This window comes from Palaemon carinicauda, chromosome 10 (assembly GCF_036898095.1).
Source record: "Palaemon carinicauda isolate YSFRI2023 chromosome 10, ASM3689809v2, whole genome shotgun sequence".
Taxonomy (NCBI): Eukaryota; Metazoa; Arthropoda; class Malacostraca; order Decapoda; family Palaemonidae; genus Palaemon; species Palaemon carinicauda.
The window spans coordinates 27,912,162-27,922,161 of NC_090734.1; the positions used below are offsets into that span (position 1 = coordinate 27,912,162).

Below are 10,000 nucleotides of genomic sequence, written 5' to 3' on the forward strand. Positions count from 1 at the left end.
ATATTGTTTTTGGACTAAATTCACTAAATAGCTCTTCGATATAAAAGTGCCCTCATATCCCGCCTTGAGTAAAAGCCCGACAACGAAAATTCCAGAGAAGTTGAAAATACAAAATTAATTTCAGAGATACAAACAAAAATAAATCGTCAAAGATTTACATACAGCTGGGTGAATGTGTAAGACGTTTTATTTTTTTTTCTCTTTGTAACAAACAGGTAGCTTGTTTTTTTTTTTTTTTTTTTTTTTTTTTTTTTTGGAGGTAATTGAATGGCAATAAAGGTTTCAGCCATTAACTTAGTTCCTGCCTGATGCGTGGTCTCTTGATGGATCATAAATTTTACGGGACCTAATGGAAGGTGATAAGATTTATTTTACTTTTTTATTTCTTCTGTTTTCTCGCTGCGGTATGAACTTTATTATATGGTTTTATTAATTTAAAATTGTATGTATGTAATATGTATTTTCTCAGTACAAGGGTTAATGAAAAATCTGGTTAACTTTCATAACTTTTATTAAAAAGAATGGAGAAAGAGATGTACTCTATGTAAAACCAATTTACGCTTTTTTAAATAATGATTACTTTTATACGGTGAAGTTTCTTTTTTCTCGGACGATTGATGCTCTGATTTTTCTTATCATAATTATTTATTATTTAATTTTACTATTGCCGTACTTCCCGTCTTTGGAGGGTTTTCAATACTGCATTAGTTTTCTCAAAGTCAAAAGCATTCTCATTATCTATAAATGCCATTGTTGATTTTTCCATTATCTTCTTGATTACATGGATATGGACACATGTTGATTAAATTTTAGATGTCTTTTTCTAAGCCTAATATGATCTTTGTAAATATCTTATACTGCATATTGTTAAGAATAAAGTTATTTGGCGCCAATTTTCCACGTCTTTTGTGTGACTATTTGTTTGAGTTGATATAATGATAAAGGATTTTAAAGGTGCAAGTAAAAAAACATTCTTGGCAACATTTTATATAATGTTTTACAGGGCCGAATGTTATGCAGTCTCCCCCATCTTTTTCTTAATCAATTCCTAAGCTCCTTTTTCCTCACGCTTTGCATATTTCTATGCTTTCTATGTTTTTATTTAATTATCCTTGAGTTACTTTTTTTACTGAATAAAACCATTTGGCATAAAACAGGCCATCTCAGGAAACTGAACTTGGCAACATATAATGATAGGAACCTTTTTTAGGGAAGATCTAGCTGAGTTACTAGAAGAGCTGAATGGAATAAACTAGGTTTTAATAGTATTGAGTGAAATTATAGCTAGTGCCATGCATTTTGCTTCAGAGAACATGAAAGGAACAATGAAAAAGGAGCGGGATATATCATTAATAAAAAATATTGCAACATAGAGGGATTTTATAGTATTAGTGATACAATTCCAGGATTGATAAACCCTTCAAAGGTATGCACCAACAACATATCATACAGAATAAAAATTCCTTTTTCTCATAAATATATGTATGTATATTTGAAGAAACTTCTGTTTTGGGTGATTTTGATGCTAAAGTAGGAAAAACAGAGTGTAGGATCAGCTATAAATAAATTTAGAACCAGCACAAGAAAGAACAATGACATAGTTGTATAATTTACTGAAAGAAACAAATCTAAAAATCTTACAACACTTTTTTATGAAACAAAACATGTAAAACTGTTATGTAGGAAAAATGGGAGAGACTATATTTGGAGCAGACTTCTTTCTGAAGGAAATCATAATTTAGTTAATGATGTAAAAGTGTTAAACTACTAAAGTTAAACAATCTTAACATGATAAGAATAGAATATTTTCTAGATCTAAGGAAAGAAATTAGAATACTAAACCCTTTTGTAAAAAGAGTAATATCTCAAGAGTATAGTTTAGCATATAAAAATAAGTATTCCTAGCTACATGATGAAATGGGAGCAAGTAAAGAAGATACGAATCATTTATCTATCTTACAAGACACTTGCCCCAACTCTCTTGGTGTGGCCAGTATAAAAAAAGGGGGGGGGGGATTTTCTCTCTTTGCTCTTCAAACCCTGACGACGAATTCATCCGAGTTAGCACTCCTAGGGTGTCACAGGCCACCCTCCCCCATTATCAACCAAGCATATGAAGCTTCATAAGCTTAATTCCCTACTGTTGCTAACTCAGTGATCACCAGGGTCACTGGAAACAAATAGAAGGCCCATTCATTCCTAATGCAATCATGATCTTTTACCTCTCTCCCAACGACTTTCCTATCACATAAAGCTTTCTTCACTCCATACATCCACTCAAACTTAAGCTTACCTCTTGTACTTCTCCCATCATTTCTTGCAATCATCACCTTCTTAAGCAGACAGCCATTTTCCATTCTCTCTACATGACCAAACCACCTAAACTAATTCTTATACACTCTAGCCGCTGAATCCTTTCCCACACCTAATCTCACCCTCACTATCCTGTTCCTAACCCTTTCTAATCCAGTTACACAAGCCATACTCCTAAGACACCTCATGTCGAATATATTCATTTTCTGTATCCTTGTCACTTTCCTTCCCCACTACTCCGATCCACACATCATAGTTTTTGCAATCAATTTCCTATACTGAACTCTTTTTACATTTATTCCTAACCCTGTAACATTTACCACTCCCTTCATCGTTCCCCTACACTTTCCATCCTGCATTCTCTGTCAGACGTAAATCACCTTCCACTCCACAGTTTACAATAACAACTTCCCCTGACCTCACCGTCCCTAATTAGGAGAACAAATAAGCAAATACTCAATTAATAATTTATTAACCCTGGATAGGTACGCTACTCGGACACCCCTTTAAGGGTATACTCGGTCGCGCGCGACCCCGACTCCAAATAAAATTCAGGAAAAATTTAGTTTTGCATCAATCTGTATTGTTTGACTTGCTAAAAATACTTCAAAGAATACTAAAAACTACTGAAAATATAAATGATACCCATCTTCAAAATTACTATTTATTGGAAATATATTAAAAATTTAAGTATACAAAAAAAAGACTTGACGTAAATATTCACAAAAAATAAAAATATACACATAAATCCCTTTAGGGACACCTTAGATGGCAAAGCAACAGCGTGTAATTGCTGGAAATGAGTTGGACCCATAGAAGTCAAGATCTGAAATGAGAAAAAAAGGGTAACTTTTTTTGGCCCAAAAAACTTGTCCAAATTTCATGAATTTTTTTGGGTACCCAAATGAAATAGGAAGAGGCTAATTTTTTATAGAATAAACTCATATTATCCTAGAACAGAAATACATAATAAAATGTTCACTAAGATGTAATTTACCGTTATATCATGGGCGAAATCTAAAGGTCTTTTTTTGACGGCCTAGTTTCATAATGTAAATTTCTTATGAAAATCATTGTATCTCCTATAAAATATGATATTTATGCATTAAAATATACCAAAATATCACGAATTCTATACAGAACAAGAATATATAGAGATATGCTAACTTACCTTTCGGGTATGTCAACAAAATGGCCGCAGACCGCAACAACTCTTACAGCCCAATCTACCACTTGAAATGAAGAATGGGTATGCAAGCTCCATATTATCATCAACATCTCTTTTTAACTCCATTAGAAGTGTGTTGATGACATCCATGCCGAGGGAATACTGCCTGCTGGCCATTATTGAAGATAAATTCAAAATAAATAGAAAAAAAAATCAGAAATTTGCAAAAAATAGAAAAAATTCAGAAATTAGCATTTGAGGGAAAATGGACCTCATGGCAATATATGGCATCTAAGCCAAAACCAATGTCATGCAAGTGGTAGACACACTATCCACCCACACTTTCCAACTATAAAGAACCAAAGGTATTTCAGGGTCGAGGTCGACCCCTGGGGGAGTAATAAAACGAGGAAGGAGGGAAGTTGGACGAAAATCAGTCCTAAAGCAGACAATGGCATGTAGACTAGTCACCCCTTGCAGGTCGATCACTTCCATATTCGAGACAGCTAATGATTTATGGGGAAAAAACAGGTTTTGAAAATGCTGTAGGGGTTGCATACGACCCATCATACCTTTCCAGGGTTGATATAAATAGGAGCGCTTGGACATTGCTAATGAATAGGAGCGCTTGGACATTGCTATGTACATTTCAATCATCAATATTTCACTACATATACAAAATAAACACAAACTTAACATCAATCAATCTGATGGAAACATATGCTACACATATCTTGTTCTTAATCCATGAATGTCTAAACAATACAATGTATTTGTGTTTCTAGTTGAAGCTCGACACATTTACATAAAGTTACTGTTATTTTACTGATCTGGTTCTAACGGAAATTAATATCCTAAAATCAAAAGTAAAGTTGTAACTGTACACTTGAAGTGTCCAACGCTGAATGACAATATTTAGCACGGAGCTAACGAAGTTACCACCGATCACGTGACTACAAAACAAGTAGAGATTGACCAATCAGGGGAAATCCTTTTCCAACTAATTCACTAGTTCAAAAGTTGGAAAATTCATTTCCCCTGACCTCACCGTCCCAACTTAGGACAACAAATAAGCAAACACTCAATTAATAATTTATTATTATGAATAGGAGCACTTGGACATTGCTGAATCTAAAAGAACAGGGAAATTTAGAACGAGGAGTACCAGATCAAAATGATAATAATAAGTGATAATGTATCTGACGGTTTAATCCCATATGAAATCAAATTAGATACCCAATGTTTGTGATACTAAAAGTCTCTCTTAAGAGAATCTTTGATATAGCCATCTTTGGCTTTATCACTCTTCCACCTTCCATGCCTTTTAGATAGCCTATCCTTAATACCATTATTTGCAGCTGAAGTGGCTCCACCTGCACGCAAAGAATGAAAACTATGTTTAGAAATATCTTTATCATGTTGTGGAAAAGCTTCAATAAACAACCCTCTTAATGTAGTATATGAGATATGCTTACCAATATTTCTTAAATGATACATATTATTTTCGAACACAATTCTAGAAAATATATAAGCATTATAATAAGAAACAGACAAACCTGTCCATAAAATATATTTTTCCAAATTACTTACTGGACACAATCTGGTACCTGTCCTGGCTATTAAAACCCAGGCACCGTCTTTGTACTGATCAGTTTTACTAAACTCTATGAATATACATACATGTGAAGAATCTATGACAACATCCGAGTATTTTATATTTAACAGTTCAGAACTTCGGAGAAACCCTGCATAAGCTAAAAGACAAGCACAAATAGTTCTCTGTTTTTTTTTTTACATTTCCAACTTGAATTAATCTATCATACATGTCACCGAATATTTTTGAAGTAATAGGTTCCTTCCTTACAACTAAATGAGAAAGCCTTCTTTTGGCTGCCTCCAGTAGATTCTTAACATAAGTAGATTCTGTAGGGGATTTCAGTCCATATAAATCATAAACATATTTTACACTGTAAAATGCTTTAATCATAGGACTTGGAGTACTTGTACTCTGGACAAGTGAACACAAATATAATGCAAATATAAAAGGCTTAGCCGGGAAGATGTCCTCTTCTCCAACGGAATTACAAACGCCCAAAACCTCTATCATTTGAAAAGAGTTCATATAACTTATTGTGGTACTATCTGCTCGGGCTGACACCAGTAGTTCCGGGATAAGCGGCACCTTTTCAGCCAGCACTTCTGGTAACTCTTCAATATCATCAGAGAAACACTGGAAAAGCATATTTAGAGAAAAACAAATAGTTAGCATACATTTCTCCATGTAACAATATTATACAAAGAAAATCTTCCAATTTACTTCTACCATCTTATCACATATTATAATGGCTTGTCTACCAAGACGGGCAAACCACTCAACTCCTCCGTCTAGCAATTATAATGGAAGCCACGCCAACAAATACAACATTCTTTATTTGTAGAAGCATTAACCATTCACAATGGTGAAACAGATTTAACATATCATTTTTAATGCTAACATTCTAAATGACAGGTCCTCATTTCCAAAAATTCCTGCACCATTTTTACATGTCACATAATATTATTTCTTTGTGGGCAGATCTATGCAGTCTACAACATACTCAATAAAATTATTACCCTTCCATAAGAGAAGCCAGAATGGAGTAGATTTCCATACAGGAATAACTATGATTCCTCTTGCATTTTCTTTCAACATTTTTGAGAGTACTCTAGTTACAAGTGTAACAGGTGATACAAAAAGACCAAATTTTCCATTCTAATTTGCACTAAATGCATCAACCCCTGCACAAAACTCATTCCAGAATCTACTATAAAATACAGGTAGCTTGGCATTGTGAGGAGAAGCAAACCAATCAATATCAATTGTACCCCATTTTTCAATAATGAGATTAATTATAAAGGGAGATAACCCCCAATCATCTCTTTCTATTATTTTAGAAAGGTAATCTGCAATTTGGTTCTTTTCCCTGGGAATCCACTGAATATCTACAATAATTGAATATTTAACACAAAAAGAAGGAATTTTGGAAGCAAAATCTTGTAATTCTGTTTTCATTGATCCTTTTTCAATAATGCTACAAACACCTTGGTTGTCTGTGAACCAGTTAACCCTGTTCGAAGCAAGAACGATGCTTAAAGCTTTCAGAACTTTAAATACTGCCATAAGTTTGCTCCAACTAGAAGACTTCACAGCCTCCTCAATGCCTCAAGCCTCATGAACCATACCATTTGGTGTATTCACTTCATATCCAAAAAAACCTATTGTACTTCCATCAGTATAAATATTTTTGGTGTAAGAAGGATTGTGATTCAGATGCATACAATTGATTTCAGTCAAATTTTTCTTCCAAAACGATAACTGTTCCAAACTCTGAGTAGATAACTTTATGAAATATGACCAATTTGGTGCTAAAGAAATATCGATGCTCAAATATCTTGTCATGAACTGGCACAAATTACCAACAACAATTGACATAGAAATAACCTGCCCTACAAAACTGGCAACTTTTTTAACATGAACTTGCCTATGTTGTCTCATACTATTTTAAATCTCTAACATCGTGTTACCAGCTTTATCGATTCTCTTTTTAGGTATGGACATAGTAAAGTCCTTAGAATTTAAACATGCCCCTAGAAACTCAATTTTTTGTACTGGCTCCCACTGAGATTTCTCAACATTTGGAACAAAACCAGAGGCAATCAGATCATTTTGATAGAATTTGCCATTTCTAAACAAAGATCGTATGTATCATTACATCCAAAACCATTGTCTAGAAATAACATAACCTTTTTTCCTTCACCTCTCCATTTGGAGATAAGAGGCCTTGTTAATTTAACAAAACAATATGGTGTAGTTGAAATTCCAAACGGTAGTATTAAAAATTTAAAAAAATGTTTTTCACCCTGTTTGTTTTGCCATGCAAAGCCCAGGTAATCAGTATGTGGAAGATAAATTGAAACAAAATGATAGGCGCTATGAATATCAAACTTAAATGTGAAAGAATTTGGCTTTAAATATTCTAAAAATAACCTTAGATCTTCATGCTTTATGGATTGTTTCCATAAATGTTGGTTAACTATCCTGAGAACTAATATCAATCTCTTTTTTCCCTTGGCTTGAATAGAAAATGTCAAAGGATTTACAATATATGGCGGCTCTATACATTTTTCAACTAATCACCTATCCAATAAATTCAAAATAGCCTCCTCAACAAAAATTGGTTCTTTCTTTGCAGAAAGGTTGTTATCTAACTGTGCCGACTGTGGTTTAGAATAAAACGGTAGCCTGTATCCATTTTCTATTATGTCTATAATAAAGTTACTAGATCCAATGTCTTTCCAAAAATTTAAATTGTCTCTTAATCTTCCTTTCACAATAATTTGTTTACGACCTGACTTGTATTCAAAGTAATCGGTAGTGAAATCATCATTAACACCGTTACTAAAAATAGAATCATACTCATCTGTTAATTTATTGAGGTTTGCTGCTGAACTTGCCCAACTGGTTGAACTTGTTGAGCGGACAGTCCTTCCTGTAATGCTGATAGATTCCACAGGAGAAACCACACCCCAACGGTCCTTTCCTTCCACCGGAGGCACGAAAATTACCCAATGGTCCTGGAAAATTATGACTGTCTCCCGTTCCAAAAGTTGGACTCATCCACGACTGTGATGAACTAAACTGACCAGGATAAATAAGAGGCCCGGCAGTAGGAATTTGGGAACACTTTTTCGATGCTTCTCTTCTCGTAACTGCCTGTTTCCTCTTCTTGAGAGCTCTGTTTTCTGCTTTGTTAATCCTGGATTCACCTTCGCTGTCACTAGCGACTGGATTCGTTTCGTATAATTTCACTGTATCCCACCCTGCCTCCGAGGTGTCGGCAATGCATATAAGTTTATTGCGTTTTTTTTTTTTTTCTGAGCAGTCCTTTAGCAAATTTGTAGCATAATCAAATTTATTGTTAGTAATAGCCCACAAAGCCTGAACACAGTCTTGATCAATGTCACAGTTGAAATTATATTGCTGCTTGTTACCTTCACGTTTCCACGTGAGTTCTTTCTCCAACAACTTGGTGACCTCAGATTTAACAGAAACGTTACTGTCTTTCACCTCCTCTTGCAAATGGTTCAACTCGCTCTTCTGTTGCTTGAGCTGCTCTAAAACTTGTTGTAGCACAAATTCAATACCGCCCGAGTTTTGTTGTTCCCTTTGGTCTTCGCTACGTGACATAATGTCGTCCTCGATAAGTAAAGTTGTAACTTTACACTTGAAGTGTCCAATGCTGATTGACAATACTTAGCACGGAGCTAACGAAGTTATCACTGATCACGTGACTACAAAACAAGTAGAGACTGACCAATCAGGGGAAATCCTTTTCCAACTAATTCACTATTCAAACGTTGGAAAATTCATAAATCGCAAGTACTCAAACTGATCTACTTTTCATGCATCTCATAGCCTTACTCTTACCTGCATTAACTATCAAGTTTCTATTCCCACAAACTATTCCAAGCTCTGTCACTAATTAACCAAACTATTCCTCCAAGTCTGCAACCAATACAGTATCATCTGCAATCAAAAACTGATTAACCTTACACTTATGATCACTCTCTTCTATCAGTTTCAATCTTCTACCAAGCACTTGACCATTCACCTCCCTCACAAGCAAGTTAACAAGCAAATTGAGCAACCATGGTGAATTCATATATCCCTGTCTAAGCTCCACTCTCAATGGAAACCACTCAATGACTTAATTTCCTCTCTTAACACATGATTTACTTCTTATGTAGAAATTCTTCATTGCTTGCAACACCCTTCCACAAGTTCCATTTAAGGTCATCATATTCCACATCATCTATCTATCCACTCTATCATAATCTTTCTCCAGATCATAGATGCAACATGCACGTCCTTGCCTTTGGTAAATATTTCTATCATATCTGCAATGCGATAAATAAAATCTAATACATGCATCACCTACATTTTCTGAAACCACCCTGTATTTCTAAGAATGCCTCATCTCTTTTATCATTAATCCTATTAATTTGCCCCAACCATACACTTTTCCAACCACATTCAACAAACTAATACCGCATTGCCCAACTCCTTTCTCAATTGGAATTGTCTCATTTGACGTAGTTTTACAATTTCTATACTTCCTGCATATATGTTTCGAGAGCTCTAGCATACCATTCCTCTATTTATGGTTTCATTTCAAAGATTATGACAAAATCAAAATATTTAAAAATCGTCTATAAATGCCATTTATAGTGATTTTTCATGACCAGTTGATTATTTTCAGCTATCAGGTGTATTATATGAATATAGTCAGTTGTTCAATGCCCACTTCTGAAGCCAGCCTACTCCCTTGGTCTATCAAAGTCTAGCTCTCTTTCTATTAGGCCTAATATGATTGTTTTCATCTGCAAATTCTACAATAATATCCCCTCTGTCATTCCTTTTACCTACTCTAAATTTACCTCGCAATGATTTTCCTCTATTCTTCTGCGCTATTTATGTAG

At 34.6% G+C, this 10,000-nt stretch overlaps 1 protein-coding gene across 1 annotated transcript; it reads right to left on the minus strand.

Moving 5' to 3' along the window:
- Positions 1-4,732: 4,732 nt before the first annotated feature.
- LOC137647903 (uncharacterized) lies at positions 4,733-5,723 on the minus strand. Its single transcript, XM_068380855.1, has 2 exons — positions 5,312-5,723; positions 4,733-4,854 (listed from the first exon to the last, which is right to left on the minus strand). Exons 1-2 carry the CDS (start codon positions 5,721-5,723, stop codon positions 4,733-4,735), a joined length of 534 nt encoding a protein of 177 aa, XP_068236956.1.
- Positions 5,724-10,000: the final 4,277 nt, after the last annotated feature.

Bases quoted from the DNA above. Each gene is read 5' to 3' on its own strand.
- LOC137647903 (XM_068380855.1), bottom strand. From the start codon at position 5,723: ATGCTTTTCCAGTGTTTCTCTGATGATATTGAAGAGTTACCAGAAGTG. The intron at 4,855-5,311 runs GTGACATGTATG...CTTTGCGTGCAG, and splicing joins TATTACTTCAAAAATATTCG to GTGGAGCCACTTCAGCTGCA.